This window comes from Prionailurus bengalensis, chromosome A1 (genome assembly GCF_016509475.1).
Source record: "Prionailurus bengalensis isolate Pbe53 chromosome A1, Fcat_Pben_1.1_paternal_pri, whole genome shotgun sequence".
NCBI lineage: Eukaryota > Metazoa > Chordata > Mammalia > Carnivora > Felidae > Prionailurus > Prionailurus bengalensis.
In genome coordinates, this window is record NC_057343.1 from 208,821,360 (window position 1) to 208,847,268 (window position 25,909).

The window sequence follows — 25,909 nt, forward strand, 5'->3', positions numbered from 1 at the left end:
CCAAATAACTGTCCTTCCTCTGCCCAACCACACACCACAGCCACTTTTGTTCTGGTTTGGCTTCCCCCATACTGGGAAAGTCTGGAAGTTGCTCTCCCGGAGTTACAGATGGCAGGGAAAGAAACATCTGTCTCTGACCTCAACCCACTTACCATGCTGGCCCCATTCCGAAGTGTGGCCTGAAAGACTACTGAGGACACTCATCTCTAGGCCGGCCTCTCCAGCCTCTTGTTCTCTCCCTCTCACAACTGCTTGGCTCCAGCTGGAGAGGCAGACTTCTCACGTTACCTGCACCACGAGCCATGCTGTCCTCACTGCTTTGAGAGCCACGGGTGACCAATTGCTTATTTTCCCACCATCTCCTTCCCCGGGCAATAAGTCTCATGGTTCAGCCTTGAGGTTGCAGGACCAAGAAAACATAACTTTAAAAGAGAAAATTAAAAAGAATTTAAGATTTGCAAAGCATCATCCACTATTATATTTACTTGGGTTTACATGTCATTAATTGATAAACTTGTATATAGTTTTGTCCTCAAATACTAGTTTCTTTTTGCCGAGTTTCCAAGTTTCAGAAACCAAACATGCCCGAGCCAAGTGAAATCAACCAGTCATCCAGTAATTATGACATAACCATGGAATAACTATGAAGCAACCATTATGAACCTGCTTAGCACTATGCACACTGTCAAAATACTAATGCAATAAAAAACAAAGATGACTTCCAGATATAGAAACCAGAAAGACAGTTAATGTTGACTTATTAGCGAAACTAAGGAATATAAGAAGAGCTTCCTTGACAGGGACAGGGCAAGAATTACTTGTGTGATTTTATACACAGCAAGTTCAAATTACCATGGGCAAATCAAAGTCTACCCTGAGATTTCTTAGAAGTACTTGAAGATTGTTAAGCTTGAAAGTAACACCATTAAGTTCTGCATTTTTTGAAAAGTATCACTTTTTTATAGATATCTATACTTCTAAAACAAGAACCCAGAAGATTCTGGTAAAGGAACTTCAACAGACCACTCTTTTGAGACTTCTAGTTTTAAATAGTAGGTTTAATCTTAAGAGTAGGTAAGGAAAGAAGGGATAGGCTGAGAAGTAGAGAGAGTAGAGTACAGACTCCTGAGGATTACCAATGTTTGTATCATGGACAAGGGAGAGGAGCTAGCAAAAAAGAAGCAGAAGATCAGGAAATGTTACATCACAAAAATTAAGGGAACAGAGAGTTTGAAAGCATAAGAATGGCCAGTCAGGTCAGATGTCTCTACAGGACAAAGATCAGGGCAAGAAGTGTTGCTCAAATTTAACAATAAGAAGTCTTCAATGGATTAGTAAAGGTCAAAGGCAAGTGCAATAGGTTGAACATCATCATGTAGTAAGGGAAGAAAGTTGGTACAGACTGAAAAGGCAATGTGGTTAACAAAGGTAACAGCAATAAGAGACAACCAAAATGAAGAAATCAAGGGGCTGGATGTCTCAATAAAACAAAGAAAGAGGATATTGAGAGCATGCGAGTGAGGAAATCATGGTCAGACAGTAGGATACCGGCATTTTCAAAGATGAAGCCATTACAGGCGTCAGAATGATGCTAGGACTGTGGGTTAGATGGAATTAAGATAAATATTCATAGAGATGATGGAATCAAGGAAGAGTGAGTCAGGGTGGTACTTCAGAGAACACTGAAATAACTTAAAGTAAATAAAGGCTGGAGTTTGAGCGGGGAGAGAGATAGAAGGCAGTGTCAAAAGTCCTGGGTGAATGTGGACAGTTAAGAGTGTTGGTAAATAGAAGAGTAGAAGGCGACCCAGCTAGACCCTGTCAACTTCTAAAGAGGAAAGGATTGTACTGAGTCTTTCCTTAAATGAAGTGCTGTAACGTAATCTAGTGGGCCCTAAGTAGTTCCATGTGACTCTAAACAGATCTGAGCCACAGGAATTCTCATTACTGTAAAGGGATCGCCAGACTTACATCACTCCCACTGACCTTCACAAAGAACCCCAGAACCGCTCGATCGAAAAATCGTTCTCTCTTTCGTTACAAAAGAGCTCATTTGAAAGTGCTGTAAAAACGGCACAGAACCAGCAGCGAAGAGAGCTGGAATCTGATGTTGCCCCTACCCCTGACTGTGTGACCTTGGTAGCGTCACTTCCCATCCCGGGCGTCATCTTCCTCCTCTGTATTTATGTATTCGTCGATTGATGCGTGTAATTCCCAGTATCTGTTGAAGCCTAGTGGGTGGCAGGCACAATCCTAGATGTTGGGGACATAGCAGCAAGCAAGGCACACCCGAAACCAAGAGGCCCTGCCATGTGAGGGTTCTCATTTCCTCCAGCAAGTGTGTATGTTCTAAGTGAAAGCACCACAATTTCATTTGTAGTGGTCTAAGACCTGTGGATCTTTCAGGATTTAGTCAGAAACAGATATGGAACGAGATGGCAGCTCCAACTTGAGATCCCTGGACACTGAGGGAGTCCATAAAATGGCTAATAACAAACTTGCAGAACACTTTCCATCACTTTAAGAGAGCCAAATGGAAATTATGCTCAACACATTCACACCACTTTAGCCAAACTTAAGTGTTTCTGCCTGATGGTCACACATTCTAATGCACACATGTGTGTGTCTCTGCCTTAAAAAGTATTATTATTGTGCAATAAATATAATTTAATGCCACAAAGTTTCCAAGCAAATCGAAACCAAAGGGAAATTAAAAAAAAAAAAAAATTTTTTTTTTTAATGCTCCTGAGTAGAGAAAACCTTGTGAGCCCTCGGCAGAGTGGAAAACTCTGACATTCGAGCTTGAAGGCATGTTTGTTCAAATCCCACCTCTCCTGCTTCATACGTGAAGCCTTGGCTATATTTCCCTGAGGCTCATCTGTAAAGCTAAACCAGAAGCCTATCTTTTATGCAGTTGAGAGGCTTTAGTGAGAAATTTTCTAGTTGCATGGTGTTTAACATGACATAATTAAAATAATAGCAACAGAACGTATGTGTGGTGGGAAGAGCCTGAGAAGTGGAGTCGGACACACCAAGTTCAAATTCTAGTTTCTCACCAACCAGAGATGGGCGAGGCCAGACAAGTGATGTAATCTCAGTGCTTTTCGGTTTCCTCAACTGTAAAATGGATTATTTTGAGGATTAAATGAAGCTATATATATACATATATGTATATATATACATATATACATATATGTATATATATAAGCTTCACACATTATAGAAGTTTGATAAACATTTATCCTTTCTTTTCTTTGAAAGCCATTACATATTAAATAAAAATATTATCCTTTTCACATCTCTAGTCTAGCATGCTTCATTTCTCCTAGATAAACACTGAAGTATAAACGTCACTTAACGACATGTCAGAGCGGTACGTGGTGGTGCAATCGGTTAAGCGCCCAACTCTTGGTTTCGGGTCAAGTCCTGGTCTCAGTCTGGGAGACTGAGCCCCACGTCAGGGGCTGATGCTGTGAAGCTTCCTTGGGATTCTCTCCTCCCCCCCCCGCCCCGCTCTATCCCTTCCCTGCTCTCTCTCACTACCTCTCAGAATAAATAAATATTAAAAAAAAATAAAATAGAGGGGCGCCTGGGTGGCTCAGTCAGTTGGGCGTCCGACTTCGTCAGCTCAGGTCATGATCTCACCATCTGATCCATGGGTTCGAGCCCCATGATGGGCTCTGTGCTACAGCTCAGAGCCTGGAGCCTGCTTCAGATTCTGTGTCTCCCTCTCTCTCTCTGCTCCACCCTGTCTCATGCTCTGTCTCTCTCTGTCTCTAAAAAATGAATAAACGTTAAAAAAATTTTTTTAATAAAATAGAATAAAAATATGAAAATATGTCAGATACATAGATGTCAAGGACAGAGAAGACTTAAATACAAAAAATGTAATGTATATCGTATTTTATATATTCCTAATATATAATATATAATTAATGTGTTGTTATATTTTACTGTTCCTAACCATTTGCTACGTTACATTTAGCCCAAACCACGGGAATAAAATAAATAGAACTTCTACAGAGCAATTCAGCATTCAACCAGCCAGGTAAGAAATTTCCCTTGTCCCCTCCTCCCTGCCTCTGGGGGGATCAGTCAGTCTCCAGGGACAGAGGTGGTTTTCAATCTCCGTTCACACTGAATTATCAAGTCAAGTAACACAAAGTCTAACCCATTAGCATTAGGTCTAATTAACGTTAAACATCATCTTATCTTGCCTTCTCCCAAGTTCCTCTTTCGGGAGGTATCCTGACAGGGTCCAGAGCCGATTCCTACTGTATCTGGCCCCCTTGTCGTTAGCTAAGACTTACAAGAAGCGTCCTTGGGCATAGATTTAATCATTGCTATAGTGACAACGTTGCTGCATACATTCGAATCACCGCATTACTTGGCAATTCTGCACCATCTGCAGGTTAACAGCAAGCTCAGGAACCAATGAAATTAGCCCCCTTAGACACTAAACTCTCCACACAACAAGGAGAGGGAGGCAAGAAAGCCCGTGGGGGGTAAATAACTTCCACTCTAAATAGGACCATTAGAAGAAATGTAAGACTGTGCTAGAAAAACTAGCTGTCTGTTAACCCTCCACCCCACCCTCTGTTTTATCAGTTTGTGTATGTGCTCATGTTTGAAAACTGCCTATTTGTGTTTTTTTTGTTTTTTTTGTTTTTTTTAAATATTTATTTATTTATTTATTTATTTATTTCAACATAATACATTCTTTTATTCTTATTGCTTTGACATTTTATTTATTTTTTTAACCTTTCTCTTATTTTTTATTTTTTTTATATATATGAAATTTATTGACAAATTGGTTTCCATACAACACCCAGTGCTCATCCCAAAAGGTGAAAACTGCCTATTTGTAATTAATGAGTATTGATGAAGGCCCCTTAAGTCCTGCGTCAGCAAATATTTGTCCAAAAACTTAATGACATAGTGTTTCTCAAGCTGGTCATTCAAACTCTCGACCCTGGCCACACATTTGAATGACCCAGCAAGCTTTAAAAAAAACACCGATGCAGGGTCCCATCCCAGATCAATGAAATTAGAATCAGGTAGGGGGTGGGCAGGCATCAGTGGCTTTTCACAGGTCCCGCCCGGGGACCATTCTATTCTATCGTACAACTAGTGTTTTAAGAATGGGTGTGGTATCCACATTCCCTGGCACTTCAAAAACATCTTACCCTTTGCACAAGTCCCGGAGAAAGTGAAAATACGAAGGGGAGGGCATCCTTTACGATGGATTGGAGCAAATTGTTCCATTTCAGAATCTGTCTTGTTGACGAGTGTGTTTCTGAGATAAGGAGAACGTGTCCTCTTGTGGGACAGTGTAAAGCCCTAGGGAGTTTACCTAGATTCTTCACAATGATCCCCCAAGCATATACAGAAAGGCTACTTTATAACCGCGTTTCACCCTTTGCTGCACCCATGTGGAAATAACCCCCACAGCTCGTTCTCAAATTGTGTCGTATATGTCCGTGCCTCCTTTTCTAGTCAGGGCAGTTCTTTTACTGATTTTGAGTTTATGCCTCTATGAGAATCATCCACAGACCTTTTTCCCCCAAATTACACACTCTGATCCCTTCCTCCCAGAGTCTCCCGAGACGGGAAACACTGGAGTTTTGTTTTTGTTTTCAACACTCCGGTTCACGTGAGCCAATTTAGCACTCACCGTCTCGTTGGCCGAATATGCTCATCGATATGAGAGGACAGTAGGCCACGAATTACAAAATGACTCTCCTTTGATTGGACTTTGGCTCCCAGGAAGTCCTGTTTGACAAAAATCCTGACAGAAAACAGGCAATAATTGTCCCACAGTTCTCTGGCCTTTTGCAAATAAACGCCTTACAGGACCTGTCTGGCCATTCTTCACGGAGCTGCCTCAAGAGAGCAGATGTCTGCCGGCCAGAGGTTTGCCTTTGCAATATGCATTTTACAAATAGGTGTCCTGAGTGCTGGGCCCACTCCTAGGTGAGTCCCTTTTTCTGTTTGTCTCTGGAATTTCACTGCTTTGATATTTATCTCAAGGCCTACTTCTTAGCAGGAAAGCAGATAAAATTTCAACCCACATTGAGGTAGACAGCCCCAAAGTTTAAACTTTGGAAAGGGGTGAGAAAAGTGCAGGGGTGTGTCTTGGAGAGTTTTGTAAGGAAACCTGCTGCTGTTTCCAGAAAGTTCTTTCAAACAAGCCATTCACATGTTCAGACCGAGATAATCTTTAAATACTTGGAATTATGAAGCAAAGCTGGTTTTCACCAGAGTATGTTTGATAAACCTGAGCTTATCAGTATCTAACATATGAGAAGGTTAAAATTAAAAAAAAAAAATCTTTCCCTTATTCTGCCTCAATGTCCAGCACTCTTAACTTTTGGATATATCACCTTCTTGCTCCCATGTCAGGCAAAGGTTAAACATTTGGCCTTTCCTCCTTGACATTCAAAGTTGTGTCCAGAGGCACACATTTTGACCTTAGGCCTAGGGTTAATTTCCTCCTTTTTTTTTTTTTTATATGAAATTTATTGTCAAATTGGTTTCCATACAATACCCAGTGCTCATCCCAAAAGGTGCCCTCCTCAGTACCCATCACCCACCCTCCCCTCCCTCCCACCCCCATCCACCCTCAATTTCCTCCTTTCGAGAAGAATCACCATAGCACAGACCTGTCAGCCCTGCTTCTGGCAAAGACTTACTTTCTCTCCTTTTGTTCTGATCCTATTTGGGAACTTGTAGCTCATTCCAGGCCAAGCCAGGATGTGCTTACCAAACAACTACGCCATATCCAAAATTGCTGGAGAACATGTAGATCTGTGCCGTCCGATACGGCATGATCTGATTTGGGGACAGTATTGAAGTATTTCTGGCTTTGACAGTATGGTCAGGGGATACTATCTGCCCAAACACTGTCTCCTCTGTTCAGACACTAAGTGCAACGTGCTTCCATTTCCACTTTGGTCGTTTGACTCTTGGTTTAACCAAATTCTATTCTGGGATCTGATGTCCATCTCGAGCACAGCTTTGCCTCCCTGTCGGCTCCAGTGGGGACCGCCATGCCTCCTGGGCCCCCCTCGGCCTGTGGTTTGCTCACAGGGCTACAGCTTCCAGCAGAAGGGGACACAGAGGTGCTGCACAGACCAGCACGGGTCTGGGTGAAGCGCTTCACCAGGCTTCCCTTTGCACCCTCACTTCCTCTTCTGCGTTAGCTAAAAAGCATTTTTCCATTCGGAAGATATTTTCGCTTACTGGGCATTGGGTGCAAAGGGGATTTGGGAAGGCGGTCACTACAAGTTGCTTTAGCCTTCCACCCTGACGCTTTCTTAAGTTAAAAAAATAATTCAAGCAACCCACATTCCTGGATTGAGACTCCTGCTGATCAAAAATGAGAGGCTGTGAGGAAGGCTACATCTGCTTTGAAGTTTGTGCCCTTGGGTCCTGGCCTTACTCAGCTGTCTCAGGGGGGACCAGAAAGCCCCCCGCCCCCAGCGGGCCCCCCAGCTCCCAGCAGCTGCACCGCTGAGCTGGATTTGGCTTCAAGCACTCTCACCACCAGGCTCTCAAGAGTTTGTTAGGGTTGCCCGGGCTGGAACACTCCGTGCTCTGCCCTTTGACAGAGGGTTGAGGTCAAAACACAGTGTTCGGATCAGTCGTGAAGTGAGACACATAGTTCAGCCAGAGAACTGGAGTTTGCAAATGACTTTTTTAAAAAATTTATTTAATGTTTATTTTATTTTTGAGAGAGAGAGAGAGAGACAGAGGACGAGGGGGGAGGGGCCGAGAGAGAGGGAGACGCAGAAGCAGGCTCCAGGCTCTGAGCTGTCAGCACAGAGCCCGGCCTGGGGCTCAAACCCACAAACCCTGAGATCATGACCTGAACCAAAATTGGACATTTAACCGACTGAACCACCCACGTGCCCCACAAATGATTTTTTTAAAGCACACATTTGATCAGAATGGAGCACTCCTCTGGAGCAAGCCTTCCCCAACTCAAGGCGCCATTACTAACTAACAAACCATGTAAGTTTGGGCAGATTACTCAACGTTTCTGCACCTCGGTTCCCTCAAGGGTTGTATTCGTTTCCTAGTACCACAAACTGGGCGGCTTCAAGCACCAAAAACCTATTGTTTCACATCCTGGAGGCTAGAAGTCTGAAATCAAGGTGTTGGCAAAGCAGTGCTCCCTCAGAATCTGAACGGGATTCTTTCCCAGTTTTGGCGGTGGCTGGTGATCCCTGGCATCCCCTTGGCTCATGGCTACATCCTTCTAGTCTCTGCCTCTGTCACCACAGGGCTAGCTTCACCTCACCTTTCCTCTGTGCACGTCTGTCACGTTCTAAATTTTCTTTTCTTAGAAGGACACCAATCATATTGGATTAGGACCTACCCTAATGGCTTCATTTTAACTTGATTTTTTTTCTGTAAAGACCCTCTTTCCAAATAAGATCACATTCAGAGGTACAGGGGTTAGAACTTCAACTTGTGTTTGGGGGGGTGGGACACAATTTACCCCATAACAGTGACAATAATAGCACTTACCTAATAAGGGTTTGTGTGAAAGTTAAATTATATTCCATATATTGTACTTACAATGTCTGTGCCTGGCACATGGTAAAAACTCAGTACATGTGAAATATTCTTTAGAATTATAACTTGCTATTACTTTGATATGCTTTCTGGTTAGTAAAGGGAGGGATAAAGTTCCAGCCAGCCTTCAGGGGATATCATATGGCTGCAGATACTTCATCTGAAGCCACAGCGACAGTGAGTTATTGCTACTGGTGAACCGTTGGGGATATTAAGAATCGTTTGTTTGCAAACGTAAGAGTGCCCATGAGAATAGGTCCTGAGCAGGGCATCATCTCTTCTGTTTCTCAAGGTAGGATAGAAATGTTAAAACCAATGCGTGAGTAGAGTAGTAGCTCATAATACTGGTCTCGGAGCCAGAGGGCTCGAGTTTGATTCCAGGGTCCATAGTTTATTAGCTCTGTGACCCTGGCAAAGTTCTTAATGTCTCTAAATCTGTTCCTCACCTGCAAAATGGGAATGCAAACATGACTTGCTGGGTGAAATTCCTGAGATAATAAAGGCAATATCCCCAGCACAGTGATGGGGTGGCTTTGAGTGCTCCGTGAGTGCAGCTCTCATTATCTTTTTCCTTTTGATTTGTAAATAACAACATGTTTACATGGTTCAAAGACCAACAAATATAATAATATATACATTGAAATGTCTTGAGAGAGATTTGTGTTATTACGTATAAAGTACTTAGAATACTACCCCTCTCCCAGTATACCCTGTTCCCACAGGTAACCATCTTTATTAGCTTTCTGTGTATCCTTCCAGAATTTCTTAGTGTAGATTAAAACATAGTGACATATATAATCTTATTCCTCCCCTTTCCTTTACATACTCTCTTACACTTTGCTTTTTCCTTTTTCCTTTACAATATATCCTAGAAAACCTCTCTGTATCAATTCTCCACACAACTGATCACTTTTCCATTGTGTGGCTATACGCCTCAGGTAATCTATCTTTTATTGATTAACACTTAGGTTGTTTCCAATCTCTTGTACTATTAACAGTGTTGCGATGAATACTTTTATTCCTATATCATTTTGCAAGTGGATAGTTGTACCTGAGGATTAACTCCCAGAAGTGATGTAAAGGAGTCAAAAGGAAATCACCTTTGTGACTTTGCTAAAATTGCCCTACGGCCCTGGGAGGTTGGTATTACTTTGCACTGTCCCCAGCAGAGTATGACAGTGTTTATTTCCCCACAGCCTTGCCAATTTCTTGATATTTGCCAGTCCCATAGGTGAAAAAATGGTATCTTCAAATAGTTTTAATTTCCCTCTCTCTTTTCTTGTTATTATTTCTTAGTTGAAGTGTAATTGATATACAGTATCCTATTAGATTCAGGTGTACATCATGATGATTTGATGTTTTTATACCTTGCAAAAAAATTCCCACAATAAGATTGCACATCCTTTCATATGTTTAAAGGCCATATGTATGTTTTTCTTCGTGACTGTCCATATCCTTTGCTCATTTTTTCATTGAGCCTCTTGTCTTTCTCTTATGAATTTCTATGGCCACTTAAAAAACCAGTCCTGGGGCGCCTGGGTGGCGCAGTCGGTTAAGCGTCCGACTTCAGCCAGGTCACGATCTCGCGGTCTGTGAGTTCGAGCCCCGCGTCGGGCTCTGGGCTGATGGCTCAGAGCCTGGAGCCTGTTTCCGATTCTGTGTCTCCCTCTCTCTCTGCCCCTCCCCCGTTCATGCTCTGTCTTTCTCTGTCCCAAAAATAAATAAACGTTGAAAAAAAAAAATTATAAAAAAAAAAAAAAAAAACCAGTCCTTGTCTCTGGTAAGAATTAAAAACACTTCCCCAATTTGTCATTCGTATTTTGACCATATACATGGTGTGTTTTTAGTGTGATTATAATTTTCATATTTATATTACTCTTTATTTTCAAATAATTAAGAAAGAGCACTAGACTGGGAGTTAGAAATCCTGAGAGGGATTTGGTAGGTGGCCCTTGGAGAGGAACTGCCTGAATTTGAATCCTAACCTGGCTATCAAGTACCCTCTGCTGTGTAACTTGAGGAAAATTACTCACCATCTCTGAGGCTCAGTTCATTATCTCTAATGTGCGATAATACTGGTAACATATCTTACAAGGCTGATGTAAAAATTAAGTGAAATAATAAGAATAAAGACTTAGAGGAATTCTGACATAAACTAAGCATTCACAAATGTTAGCAATGATTATTTTTTAGGTTTACTTACCTTTAAGAGAGACAGGGAGACAGACTATGAGTGAGGGAGGGGTAGAGAGAGAGGGAGACACAGAATCCGAAGCAGGCTCCAGGCTCCTCATTATCAGCACAGAGCCCAACGTGGGGCTCGAACTCACGGACCATGAGATCGTGACCTGAGCCGAAGTCGGACATTCAACCGACTGAGTCACCCAGGCGCCCCAAATGTTAGCAATTATTATTCAATTTATTTGAATTAAATTTATCTCAGTAATCTGGACAAATACCCACACCTCTGTTAATGGGAAAGCCAGGCTTAACTCTTAAACTGAAGATATCCAAAATGTCAGTCTTTGTTTTTAATGTTTTTGATATTCATATTCAATACGAGCTAACAGATATTTATTTACCAACTACTATCGGACAAGGACAGTCTTTGTTTATTCATCCATGTAATACAGCAAATATTTACTGGGTTTGTGACATGGGCCAGACATTGGATCAGGAGCTACAGGGTAGTACGAAACATGTCATGGGGGTCTCTGCCCTCACTGGGCTGACAGTCTAGTAAGGAATATAAATAAACAAACAGCAATTGAAGCTCAGCCCAGTTCTCTGAGTGAAGCCCATGGTGTTAAGAGAGGTGGACTCCTATGAGCCTCACCATTCCACTCTGCACTGGCTTCATCTGTCCTGGCCTCCGCAGGGACTTTGCTCCTCTAACTCTCCCTCTCTCTCCTGCATCATCAACATCTCCCTTTGTACCGAATCATTCCCATCAGCATACAGACATGTTGTAACATTTCCCTTAAATGTTGGCTCAGTCCTCCGGCTTACCCCAGACCTACACACTCACATCCAGCCTCATGGTGGGAAATGGCACTTAGATTCAGACAACGCTCACATTTATTTGCACGGTGCCCACTGCTTCCCTTAGCGCAATGTCTGGTTACTTAAGTCAGCATCTCTTGAACATCTAACGGCCCAAACTTAACGTGTCCGAAACATACCCACTGATTTGTCTCCCCATCTTCACCCAACCTGCACCACTACTCACTGAGTTACTCAGGCGGTAACCCGGGACTCACCCTTGACTCCTCTGTTCGTATCCTTCCCACGTGCAATCTAACAGCACATCTGTTGATATTGTCTTGAAAATATATCCCAAATCTGCCCACTGCTTGCTATCTCCACTGTGACTATTCTCGCCCAAATCAGTATCATTTCTGGCTTGTATCCACCCTTGCCCACACTCCACCAGTCAGCTCTCCATCTGGCAACCAGAGACATTTCTAAATCTTTTGAAAACATAACTCCGGGTGTTACTCCCGGTCTCATACTCCTGTAAGAATTTCCATCAAGCTCAGAATCCAATCCAAACTCCTCACCACGGCTTACAAGGCAGGAGCTGCACCCTACCTGCTTCTCCAGGCACCTCTGCTACCTTGCTCACTTGCTTACTTGCTACTTGCTTACTTTTGCTCACGCGGCTCTGTCGCCCTACTTCTGTGCTTCTGACATACCGCCCTCAGGGCCTTTGCATTTATTTGCCCCTAGCTTCGAACACTCTTTTTCCAGACACTCACACAGCTTCTCTCTGAATTCATCCAAGTAGCTAATCAAATATCACCTTCTGTTCTGGTCATTTTTGCTGTGTAACAAACCATCCCGAGACGGTTGTTACAACTATACCAATTATTTTATTGGTTCATGAGTCCAAGGGTTGACTGGGCCCGGTAAAGTGGTTTTCATGGGTATCCCATGTAGATGTAGTCAGACGGTGGCTGGGCCTGGGATTGTTATGATGATCTCTTCACTCATGTGTCTGTCATTTGGGCTGGGAAGACCCAAACAGCTAGGGGCTGGAACAGTTGATTCTCCTTGAGAATCTGTCTCTCGTGCTCTCTCTTTCTCTCTGCTCTCCATGTGGTCGACTCAGGGTAGTCAGTTTTATTCATAGTGGGAAAAGGCTCCCAGAGCAAATGTTTTTAAATAAGCCAGCAGAACTTGCATGGCTTTTTCTAACCTAGTCTTAAAAGTCAGGCAGGCTCATTTCAACTGTGTTCCACTCATCAAGGCATTAAGAAAAACACTACCAGCTTCAAAAGGAGAGAACACAGACCCCATTTTTGATGGGAAGAATGACCAAAAAAAAAAAAAATCGTGAACACGTTGTTAAATCACTACACCTCCTCTGAGAGGGCCCTTTGACTACCCCATATAAGAAACCTCCCTCCCCTACTCCAGCCCCATGGCACTCTATCCACTTACCCTGCTTTATTTTCCTTTACAGTTCATACGTCTTAACTGACACTGCATGTTATATTTGCTGGATCCTCGGTTATTGTTCTCATCCACTAGAATGTAGGCTCCATGATGGCAAGAACATTGTCTTGTAGCCCCAATCACTTAGAACAATTCCTGACACAGAGCAGGCCCTCCATAAAGGTCCTTGAATATAGGCTCACTGGGAGCACACAAAACAAGCTCTTAAATAAGTCTTGGTAAATCAGGAAAGGTCCTGAAAAAATTAGCATTGGGCACTGCTGTTATATTGTCTTCTCATCTTGATGAATCGCATGAATTAAGAAAACTGGCAGATCCGTGGGTTAAGAATGCAGTCCTAATTAGCTTATATTTCTCCACTCAGAGGAGCCGCATTGTCTTATTTATTGACAAAAAGATTCCTTCCCACAGCAGGTGTTTTTTCGCCTGGAGTGTGAGTTGCTCCTGGAGGTTTCCTCCTACTAAAGCTGGAAATATTTTATGGCTGGGAGATGGAACCAGGCGTACATCAATGACCCTTCATTGAATGCATTTCTGGCCCAGAGTTAGACCTCCTGTCATGCTGATATACATCACTTTGATCTGGGAAATGACTTTCAAGCTGAGATTGAAACACTTGGAGATAGGTTTTACTTGATAAACACATTTCATCTAGGAATCCAGAAAGTGCTTTACAAATACTTCTCCACTCAGTCTAATAACTCAGCAGGGTAAAAGGCAGGTGGTAAGCATTGTACATATACAGCCCTTGAACTACAAGAGATTATCTGCCTAGTGAGTCAGAGGAGCTTGGGAGGGAGCGTTAGGCTCAGAAGTCCCTATCCAAGAACACTCACCTCCTATCTTAACATTTGCATACTGCATTCATTTCAATAGCCCATTCCTTTGGCACAATCTACTATTTCCTCCTAATAATTCCCCACAGTCCTGCCATATTTTGCCTCCAAGTATCCAGGTACCTGGTGCATGAAGGGAAAACAGCCAGAAGGTCCCACACTTTTTAACTTATTTTTGCCTAATTTCATATCATTTAGGTTTAAACTTAAAATAGATCCAAGAAAGAAACAAGTTGTCCAATTAATGTGGTTTACCTGGAACTGCTATACTAGGAAGGAAGGAAGGAAGGAAGGAAGGAAGGAAGGAAGGAAGTTTTTGTTAACTTTCATATCTCAAAATGTCTAAAAATCATTAAACTATTATATCCAAAAATTATTGACTAAGCTATGACCTTTTAAGTCATTTCAAAGAGGCTTTGATTAGTGATGTAAGGGGAGGTAGCATGGGGGACAAGGAAAAATTGCAGTGAACTAGGAGCAGAGAGAGGTAAATTCTCCACCTGGTTTTGCCATTAGTGCCCGACTTTGGATAAGTCCTGTAATTCTGGTTTTAGTTTCTCATCTGTAAAAGACAACTAATAACACCTACCAAATTTACCCCTCGGTGGTAGAATGAAAGATTAATAAGAAAATGAGATTTGAAAATTGACTAGTAAAACTAGTAGACATATAGAAGAAACTACTTAATAAGAAAAAAAAATACATTTCTTGAATATTGTGGGCTGAATTGTGCCCACCCCCAATTCATATGTCGAAGCCCTAACCTCCAATACCTCAGAAAATGACTGTTTGGGGAGACAGGGTCTTTAAAGAGGTAATCAAGTTAAAATGTGTTCATTGGGGGGGGGGGGGCTCTGATCCAATGTGACTTATAAAAAGAGTCCTTATGAGAAGAACAAATTTGAACACAGGCCATAGAGAGGAAAGACCATGTGAAGACACAGGGACAAGATGGCCATTTAGAAGCCAAGGCGAGGCCTCAGAAGAAATCAACCCTGCAGATACCTTGATCTCAGACTTCTAGACTTCAGAAGTGTAAGAAAATAAATTTCTGTTGTTTAAGCCACACAGTCTGTAGTATCTGGTTATGACAGAACCAGTAAACCAACAAATACCCTGTGCCTGATATCTAGAGGGCTGTAAGTCTCCTCCCAAGGCAAGGATGTCATCAGGAGACGTTCCTATGGGGTCATTCATGGGTCATTCATGAGATAAATCCAAATCATGGTCTGGGGGGCAATAAAAGATCAAAGGCAGAGCTCTGTACTGAGTCCAGAGTGTGAGTTAAATCTACAAAAAAGAAAAGAAGTTCTCGAGTTAGAAGCTAAAAAGGAAGGGAATCGGTGTGATGTGGTGCTGTTTTTCATGCAAAGGATGTTAGAGAACAGTCGATAGGCAATGCCAGTATTTTTGGAGCAGGGTCTTGTTACCTATGTGTGAAATAGATGAACCACATTTCTCATCAGCCCCCATCACTGGCTGGGTCCTAGGCTTGCTCAACAAAGGATTCTAACTCATTCTGGAGTATTTGCAGTGGATTTTACCTCCCCATACATGATCCTTCAGTCTGTACTGTACCCTCTGGACTAGTTATTCACTGAAGCTGATCTCATCGGCAGATGAGAAAGATAAAAGTATACCCCTGGCCTATCAGTGCAGTTTCTACAACCAAGAGATAATCTCTTTGGGGGAGATGTTAAGACAAAATTCTAATGTGATCATCTGAGTAAGTGATAAATATAAAAAAAAGATAAACAGGAGGAGATAACCTAGTTGAAGGCAACAGGACTAATACTAGAGAAACAAAGTTATTGGAAAGATCCATGCAGACATTAGTAGATAGAACCTAGAGGAATTCCTGAAATTAATGATAAAGTACCTCAGTGACATTTTCAGGTTCGTGGTGGCTTCAAGTTTGGGTTCTATTGATATAATGGGTACCCCAACTAACTTGAATTCTACCCCTTCAGATTCATGCATATCCTCCAGACGTAGCCAAGCATCATTTCCCAACATTGCATGAATATGAGAATCAACTATGGTCCTTTTTTTTTCTTCCAAGATTTTATTTAAATTCAAATTACTTAACGTATAGTGTAATATTGGTTTTAAGAGTAGAATTTCATGATTCATCACTTACATATATCACATGTGCCCTCCTTAATGTCTTTCACCTGTTTAGCCCATCCCTGCACCCACCTCACATCTAGAAACTCTGTGTGTTCTCTATAGTTAAGAATCTGTTATGGTTTGTCTCTCCGTTTTTATCTTATTTTATCTTCCCTTCCCTTCTTCTACGTTCATTTGTTTTGTTTCTTAAATTCCACATATGAGTGAAATCATATGGTATTTCTGTTTCTCTGACTTATTTTCCTTAGCATAATACACTCTAGCTCCATTACCATTGCAAATGGCAAGATTTCACTCTTTTTGATGGCCAAGTAATATTCCTTTATGCACACATATACCACATCTTCTTTATCCATTCATCAGTTGATGGACATTTGGACTCTTTCCACAATTTGGCTATTATTGATAACGCTGCTGTAAACATTAGGTGCATTGACTGAATATTTTTGTAACATTTGAATGAGTAGTGCAATTGCTGGGTCATAGGTAGCTTTATCTTCAACCTTCTGAGGAACCGCCTCACTGTTTTCCAGAATGGTCGCACCAGTTAGCATTCCTATTCCAATAACAAGCTGAACAGGATTGAAAGTTTCCTAGCTCACTGATATTGTTATTTAGAATAAAATCTCTTTTAGATCAGGGATCATAGTTTTTGTTTTATTTTGTTTTGTTCTTTTGCACACCATTATACCCCTCATGCCTAGCAAATAGAGACAGTTAATAAATATTTGATGAATGGATAAATGAAAGGATGCGTGAAGGAATGAGCTAATTAAATGAAATGTATCATTGCAAAAGTGGTTATGACAGAATAGAGAGCAAGATTATATACAAATAGGTGCAGAGAAAAATAAATTACACAAGGAGTTTAGGGAATGCTCATGGGGAAAAAACACATTATGCCCAAGATGAGATCATGTAATAAGTAGGAAATAGAAGGTCAAAAGGCCTGAAGACATGAGAAAAAGTAGCTTATGTTGGGAACTTCAAGTTCAATGTGGCTACAGTTTTGATGGAGAAAGTGAGGATGAAGAATGAGGAAGGAGATAGGCTGTACAGAGCTCTCTAGACCATGTGTCCTAGTTTCCCACTACAGCTGTGACAAATTACCACAAATTGGTGGCTTAAAGTGATACAAATGTATTATGTTACAGTTCTAAAGGTCAGAAGTCTCAAGTGGGTCTCACTGGACCAAAATCAGAGTGCTAGCAGGGTTACATTCCTTTCTGGAGGCTCTAGGGAAGAATCCATTTTCTTGGTTTTTCCAGATTCTGGAAGATGCCTACATTCCTTGGTTCATGGTTTCCTTCCTTCTCCACAGCCAGCAATAGCCGGTGGAGTCCCTTTTCATGTTTTGAATTTCTCCTACCTCTTCTTCTGTCTTCACACCTCCCTGATATGCTCTTCTGCTTTTTAGGAACCCACATGTTTAGAATGAGTTCACCCAGATGATACAGAATAATCTTCTCTTAGTCACACCTGCAAAGTCCTGTCTGCCATGTGAGGTGAACATTCATAGATTCTAGGGATCAGGATGTGGACATCTTTGGGCATCACTATTCGGCCTGCCACACCATGTTAGAAAATTTGGGCTTTATCATAAAAGTGATAGGAAGCGTAAATAAACATTTTCAGAAGGGGAATGATACGAGCAAATCCTGCATTTTTAAAAGATCCTTGTGTATGATTTATGGAAACTGGATTAGGGAAAAAAGTATTGTCATCTGGGAGAGATGTAATGTTAGTGTAGAGCAGAAAAGTGTCTGGCAGAGATGAAGGGCAAATGGACTTGAGAGTTATTTATGAGACTAAATAACAGGTTTTCGTTGTTGATTAGATACAGAAGATGAGTGGGAGGGTTGCAGGCTAAGAGAGACAATATCCAAGTCTCTGGCCAGGGCGACTGCATAAATGGAAGTGCCATTTACCAGGACAATATAGGGCAAGCAGCAGCTTTGAAAGGAGGGGAAAATAATGAATTTGTTTGGAGAATATGGTGAGTTCAATGGGGCATAATGAAATCCAAGTGCAGACATCCAATTGGGAGTTATATCCAAGAGCTTAAAATTCAAGAGAGGTGTCTGGACTGCAGACTTATCTCTCAATGTCATTAGTATGTGCATGGAAACCAAAGCCCTGAGAAAGTGTAGACATTTTTTAAAAGACAGGTTCAAGACAGGGCCTTGAGGAAAAACAGCCTTTCAGAGACTGTCTAAGGAGGAGGAGCCTACATAGTCTAGGAGAACTGGGCAGCAGAGAAAGAAGAAATTAAAGGAGTTCAGTATCATTCAGTCCAACGGAAGAGGCTGTTGTGGTTTTTTTTAATTTTTTTTTCAACGTTTATTTATTTTTGGGACAGAGAGAGACAGAGCATGAACGGGGGAGGGGCAGAGAGAGAGGGAGACACAGAATTGGAAGCAGGCTCCAGGCTCTGAGCCATCAGCCCAGAGCCTGACGCGGGGCTCGAACTCCCAGACCGCGAGATCGTGACCTGGCTGAAGTCGGACGCTTAACCGACTGCGCCACCCAGGTGCCCCGAAGAGGCTGTTTTTAAATAGCCAGAATGGCCAACTGCATTGACAGCTGTGAGGAAGTCAATAAGACAGGCACTGAAAGGACCAAGTGTGCCACATAGCTGTCTATCATCATTGACTCTGGCAAGAGCAGTGTCCTTGGGGCAGGAGGGCTGAACAGTGATTGGGAGGTTAGGAGCAGGAGATAGGGTGCAAACTACTCTTTGAAGATAGAAAAAAGGAGGAGAGAATTTCAGAGGTAGCTAACGGGACACATAGTGGTGAAAGAGAGGAAACTTTTTTTTTTTTTTAATGAAAGAGAAACATAAATATGTTTATAACAATTCCTTTAAGAAGCGACATTGTGGAGGGGCGCCTGGGTGACTCAGTCGGTTAAGCGTCCGACTTCGGCTCAGGTCATGATCTCACAGTTGGTGAGTTCAAGCCCCGCATCAGGCTCTGTGCTGACAGCTTGGAGCCTGGAGCCTGCTTCGGATTCTGTGTCTCCCTCTCTCTCTGCCCCTCCCCCCGCTCATGCTCTGTCCCCCAAAAATAAACAGTAAAAAAAAAATTTTTTTTAAATAAGAAGTGACATTGTGAAGGACAGGAGGGAAATGGGGGTGCCTGGAAGGGACTCAGAAAGAGTGTTTTATTTGCTTATTCATTTGCTTGTTTCTGCTTAATGGCAAAGACTTGAACACAATATATAACAAATTGAAAAACAGTTGGTAGCAAGGAAGAGTTTTAATGGAGGACAAATATAATTGGTCAAAGTCTCAGAGAAGTGCTGGAATCTGGAGACTCTGTGGAGGGATTGGCCTTACCTAGCCACCCTTCTGGAGTGAGACTGTGCTCTAGAAAGAGTAGGTACCAGTTCAGGGAAGTGGGGGCAGGACATTTATAGGATTCTTGTTCAGTGGCTTTTACTTTTGTTTTCTTTTCTTTTCTTTTCTTTTCTTTTTTTTTCTTTTTTCTTTCTTTCTTTCTTTCTTTCTTTCTTTCTTTCTTTCTTTCTTTCTTTCTTTCTTTCATTGAATGATATAGTAATCCAAGGAGGTGTTGCAACCAGAAGAGATCCAAATAGTGAACAGAAGAAGAAAGAAATGTTCAAAGCCATAAAAACGCTGCTAAGCTTTGGGTCTAGAGGGAGGAGGGGAAGGCTACAAGTGCCAAAATATATGCCTTAAAATCCATTACGGTAAGGGGTAAGTCCTGAAGCGGAGAGTGAAGTGGTCGGGCTTGCAGTTTAGGCCACGCACGGTGCAGCGGGAGGAGGTCTTCGTCTACCAGGTGCAAGCTCCCAGAGTGCCTGGGCCCCCTGGCTGGAATTTTCAAGAGAACCAGGTCACCAGAGGTTTTCTCAGACTCTGGGGGATGCAAAGTGAAACAAGGTGCTTCACTGAGTTCATAAGTTGTTTGGAAATAAGTGACTAATCCGTGTAAAACAGGTAGCGGGAAGACCTGCTGGTTTTCCTCATCACCATTGTTTTCAATACAATTTATTGTCAAATTGGTTTCCATCCAGAACCCGGTGCTCATCTCAACAGGTGCCCTCCTCAGTGCCCGTCACCCACTTTCTCCTCATCACCATGATTCCAGGCATCGTTAGATTCAAAGTTAAATTACAAAGCTGTACGAGAATTCAACAACAAAACCAGTTGAAAATACAAAGCAGCATGTGATCAAATGTCAAATGAGAGATATGGTAAACGGATACGTCCTTTGATTTTACAAGGCAGAAAAGTAGTAAAGAAATTAGACTGGCTTGTGAAGGCTTCTTGGAAACAGGCACATGTCATGCCACGAAGTTGACGCATTCTGTTGTCTTAGTTTTACCCCAGAGACCGGACAAGAGAATGAGACACCACTTCCGATAGACTGCAGAATGAGTTCCTGGAGCGAATGGTCAGTATGTGACCCTTGCCTCAAACAAATGGTAAGTATTCATTGTCATTCCCTCGGCTGATGTCCCCAAATGGAAACTGGGTTGCCGGTATCTCCAGGGAAAGGACTGGAGGGAGGGAGCCCCCCAGCTGAATCCCAAACTGAGATGGAAAGATGGATATCTAAAGGGAAGAGTCTCATCCTGCTCGGAAATCTGAATGTGGTGGATAGTACTAAATGAGCGTCACGAGGAACCAGATTCTGCAGGAGAGACTGCCGACCCTAGAACGCCAGGTGTCACTGTCACAAGCATTAGTGACTGCTTTTAGGGCTTCCATCGTAAAACCATAGACTCATCTGGGAGTAGAAGGCTACAGTGCTGTGGATGCAGTTTTAGACGTTATTCCTTTTTGGCGTTAGAAATTCTAATGTTTCCAGCTGGTTTTGTGCAGTTTCGTTCAAGGAACATTGAGGCCTTTGGGCAATTTAAGGGGCAAAAGTGCGTGGATGCTGTGGGAGACAGAAGACTGTGTGAGCCTACTGAGCCCTGCAGAGACCTGGAGGAAGACTGTGGGAATGAGTTTAAATGTGGCACAGGTAATCCTTGCATCCTCCTTGCTCACTGTGGGCTTCTGTGTGCACTCACGAGCAGAAAAAAAACACGTCTGCTTTGACACGCTTATGGTTGCAAGTGTGAAAGGTACCAGTAAAAGGGCCACCTATAAATGTTGTACAAAGAATTCAAATGTATGTGCATTCCCTCCCCTCTGTCATTAAAGTACACTTGATAATTTCAGGAAGAGAGGAAATTTGGCATTAGACTCACAGTATCTTTTTTTTTCTTTTTTAAATATAATTTATTGTCAAGTTAGGTAACATACAGTTTATACAGTGTGATCTTGGCTTCGGGAGTAGATTCCCATGATTCATTGCTTACATACAACACCCGGTGCTCATCCCGACAAGTGCCCTCCTCAGTGCCCATTACCCATTTTCCCCTCCCTCCCCCCTTCAACCCTCAGTTTGTTCTCTGGATTTAAGAGTCTCTTATGGTTTGCCTCCCTCTCTGTTTGAAACTATTTTCCTCTTCCCCTCCCCCCATCATCCTCTGTTAAGTTTCCACATATGAGTGAAAACGTATGATATCTGTCTTTCTCTAGCTGACTTATTTCACTTAGCATAATACCTTCCATTTCCATCCACGTTGTTGCAAATGGCAAGATTTAGCACTATCAACAATAGCTAAATTATAGAAAGAGCCCAAATGTCCATCGACTGATGAATGAATAAAGAAGATGTGGTTTAACATACTTAAAGATCATAAAAGCCATTTATGAAAAGCCCACAGCTAACATCATCCTCAACGGGGAAAAACTGAAAGCTTTTTCCCTGAGATCAGGAACACGACAAGGATGCCCACTCTCACCGCTGCTGTTTAACATAGTGCTGGAAGTTCTAGCATCAGCAATCAGACAACAAAAGGAAATCAAAGGCATCAAAATTGGCAAAGATGAAGTCAAGCTTTCGCTTTTTGCAGATGACATGATATTATACATGGAAAATCCGATAGACTCCACCAAAAGTCTGCTAGAACTGATACAGGAATTCAGCAAAGTTGCAGGATACAAAATCAATGTACAGAAATCAGTTGCATTCTTATACACTAACAATGAAGCAACAGAAAGACAAATAAAGAAACTGATCCCATTCACAATTGCACCAAGAAGCATAAAATACCTAGGAATAAATCTAACCAAAGATGTAAAGGATCTGTATGCTGAAAACTATAGAAAGCTTCTGAAGGAAATTGAAGAAGATTTAAAGAAATGGAAAGACATTCCCTGCTCATGGATTGGAAAAATAAATATTGTCAAAATGTCAATACTACCCAAAGCTATCTACACATTCAATGCAATCCCAATCAAAATTGCACCAGCATTCTTCTCGAAACTAGAACAAGCAATCCTAAAATTCATATGGAACCACAAAAGGCCCCAAATAGCCAAAGGAATTTTGAAGAAGAAGACCAAAGCAGGAGGCATCACAATCCCAGACTTTAGCCTCTACTACAAAGCTGTCATCATCAAGACAGCATGGTATTGGCACCAAAACAGACACATAGACCAATGGAATAGAATAGAAACCCCAGAACTAGACCCACAAACGTATGGCCAACTCATCTTTGACAAAGCAGGAAAGAACATCCAATGGAAAAAAGACAGCCTCTTTAACAAATGGTGCTGGGAGAACTGGACAGCAACATGCAGAAGGTTGAAACTAGACCACTTTCTCACACCATTCACAAAAATAAACTCAAAATGGATAAAGGACCTAAATGTGAGACAGGAAACCATCAAAACCTTAGAGGAGAAAGCAGGAAAAGACCTCTCTGACCTCAGCCGTAGCAATCTCTTACTCGACACATCCCCAAAGGCAAGGGAATTAAAAGCAAAAGTGAATTACTGGGACCTTATGAAGATAAAAAGCTTCTGCACAGCAAAGGAAACAACCAACAAAACTAAAAGGCAACCAACGGAATGGGAAAAGATATTTGCAAATGACATATCGGACAAAGGGCTAGTATCCAAAATCTATAAAGAGCTCACCAAACTCCACACCCGAAAAACAAATAACCCAGTGAAGAAATGGGCAGAAAACATGAATAGACACTTCTCTAAAGAAGACATCCGGATGGCCAACAGGCACATGAAAAGATGTTCAGCGTCGCTCCTTATCAGGGAAATACAAATCAAAACCACACTCAGGTATCACCTCACGCCAGTCAGAGTGGCCAAAATGAACAAATCAGGAGACTATAGATGCTGGAGAGGATGTGGAGAAACGGGAACCCTCTTGCACTGTTGGTGGGAATGCAAATTGGTGCAGCCGCTCTGGAAAGCAGTGTGGAGGTTCCTCAGAAAATTAAAAATAGACCTACCCTATGATCCAGCAATAGCACTGCTAGGAATTTATCCAAGGGATACAGGAGCACTGATGCATAGGGCCACTTGTACCCCAATGTTCATAGCAGCACTCTCAACAATAGCCAAATTATGGAAAGAGCCTAAATGTCCATCAACTGATGAATGGATAAAGAAATTGTGGTTTATATACACAATGGAATATTACATGGCAATGAGAAAAAATGAAATATGGCCTTTTGTAGCAACGTGGATGGAACTGGAGAGTGTGATGCTAAGTGAAATAAGCCATACAGAGAAAGACAGATACCATATGGTCTCACTCTTATGTGGATCCTGAGAAACTTAACAGGAACCCATGGGGGAGGGGAAGGAAAAAAAAAAAAAGAGGTTAGAATGGGAGAGAGCCAAAGCATAAGAGACTGTTAAAAACTGAGAACAAACTGAGGGTTGATGGGGGGTGGGAGGGAGGAAAGGGTGGGTGATGGGTATTGAGGAGGGCACCTTTTGGGATGAGCACTGGGTGTTGTATGGAAACCAATTTGTCAATAAATTTCAGAAAAAAAAAAAAAAAAAAAAAAGAAGATGTGGTTTATATATACAATGGAATACTACTTGGCAATGAGAAAGAATGAAACATTGCCACAGTGTCTTTCTTGATTTTGATTGCAGGCAGATGCATAAAGAGGCGACTTCTGTGTAATGGTGACAATGACTGCGGGGACTTTTCAGATGAGGATGATTGTGAAGGTGATCCCCGTCTTCCCTGCCGTGACAGAGTAGTGGAAGAATCCGAACTGGCCCGGACAGCAGGCTATGGGTCTGTACTTGGCTTAAATGTTTCTCCTTGAGGATGAAAGTGACCTCTATCTCCCCTGCTGTGCTGGGGTGACGGAGGGTCTGAGTTAGAGAGTAGCTCATGGGTCCGCTTTCTGTTTGAATTATGCTTGAGCTTGAAAGAAGGTAAAGTGCTGAATCAGTATCTCCAGATAATTTGGACACGCTGTCCAGCCTTAGTAGGGGGTCCATAGAATCAGGATGATAGGTGATTATTTGAGTCCAACAGGAGATGAAGCACCTCATTTGTGAACCTCTGGAAGGCCATAGCAATGTTAAAGTGATATGTTAACACTTGAAATTGAAATCGCCTGTGGTTGGTCCGGCAATTCAATTCAAATATTTGAATTGTCAGCAAGGCTGCCTTCCACTGGAACTTGTCCCGCATCTACACCTGGTTGTAAGTTCTCAGGAGTTTCCTGCCTTGTAGAGTTGACCCAGGAGGAATAGGGCAGAATAATCTGTTCTGATGCCTGATGGCAATGGCGTTGAGACTCTGGTTCTCATCACCAGATGAAGTTCCATCCATGTTCTATACATAGGAGCTCTGGGCAGCTAAGCTCAGGTGAGAAGCCTTGGACAGTTTAGAACTCAGAGTTCTGCAGAATAAGGACCATTACCCAGAGATCTGTGCCCTAGGAATTAGAAAAATGACATAAGCCCCAGGTGCTATCCTGTTCCAAATAGAGGACACCCCAGGAATATCTACAGCATACTTTCCAATTGTGGTTCTGAGCTTTCTTCAGTAAAGGTACTTTTGGTGGATTTGTTGGCAAATTGTACTCAACAGAGACAGCTGTTCCCACATCCAGTGGTGTATTGACAGAGATGGCACATGGCTCTGTTTCGTTGCCTGTAGTGCAATGTGTCTTATCAACCTCGTAATCCCAGTGCCTGGTTCATCATAGGCACTCATTAAATACTGGTGGGTAGATATATAGAGGAATTAATTAATTGATTGATTAATGAAAATAAATGCTTCTAAAATACCGTCAATTGGCATCAGGTAAGATTGAAACTGGGTACCTGGAAACTCAGGTTCAGGACTCGAGTCCTGGAAATGGGGATAGGGAGAGGCAAGAGGAAGATGTGGGTGACGGTAAAAGCAAGAGGAGGAACTAAGGTACTGGTTCTCAACCAGAGGCGATTTTTTTTTCCCAGAGGACATTTAGCAATGTCTGGAAACTATTTTGCTGGTCACAACAGTGGGGTATGGGATGGAGGACCCAAGGGGTGAGGGAGCCCTGCTGATATTCAGTGGGTAGAGGCCTTGGATGATGCTAACCATCCTGCAGTGCACAGGACCCACAATGTCATTGGTGCTCAGACTGAGACCTTATACCAAGGCAGGGGGCAGTTCCTAAGGTAAGACCCCTGCATCAGTTTGGCTACAAGTGGAGACGTCTTCTCTCTCTAAACCAGATGGAACTTGTGCTTGTTGAGTCACAGTAAGGAAAAAAGTGCAGGAGACCAAGAGTCAGGCGCCAGATAAAACATTTCACACATCCTCTATTCACTTTATGAAATCTTGTCCTAGCAGCATTCAACTATTGCCCACTAATACTAAGTGTCTTTGGCCTTTAGCCTAAAGGTAGGAGTCTTGAATCCAATGTATAATAGTTTTTGTCTCCAGACTCAGGAGGTTATTTTAACAATTGTTAGTAAATGGTATGGGGGTTTTCTGCAACCTTATAACCAGATTGCTGTATGCTCCAGTGAGTTCTGACTCTTCTTGCTGTTTTCTTCAAGG

At 42.2% G+C, this 25,909-nt stretch overlaps 1 protein-coding gene across 1 annotated transcript in view; it reads left to right on the forward strand.

The window, feature by feature from the left end:
* The first annotated feature begins 5,818 nt into the window (after positions 1 to 5,818).
* C9 (complement C9) overlaps positions 5,819 to 25,909 on the forward strand; it is a 56,141-nt gene continuing 36,050 nt past the window's right edge. The window contains exons 1-4 of the mRNA XM_043599517.1: positions 5,819 to 5,973; positions 20,348 to 20,453; positions 20,854 to 20,998; positions 23,995 to 24,142. Of these exons, the coding sequence (XP_043455452.1) occupies positions 5,897 to 5,973; positions 20,348 to 20,453; positions 20,854 to 20,998; positions 23,995 to 24,142 (476 nt within the window). The 5' untranslated portion in view covers positions 5,819 to 5,896. The remainder of the gene's footprint in view (positions 5,974 to 20,347; positions 20,454 to 20,853; positions 20,999 to 23,994; positions 24,143 to 25,909) is intronic.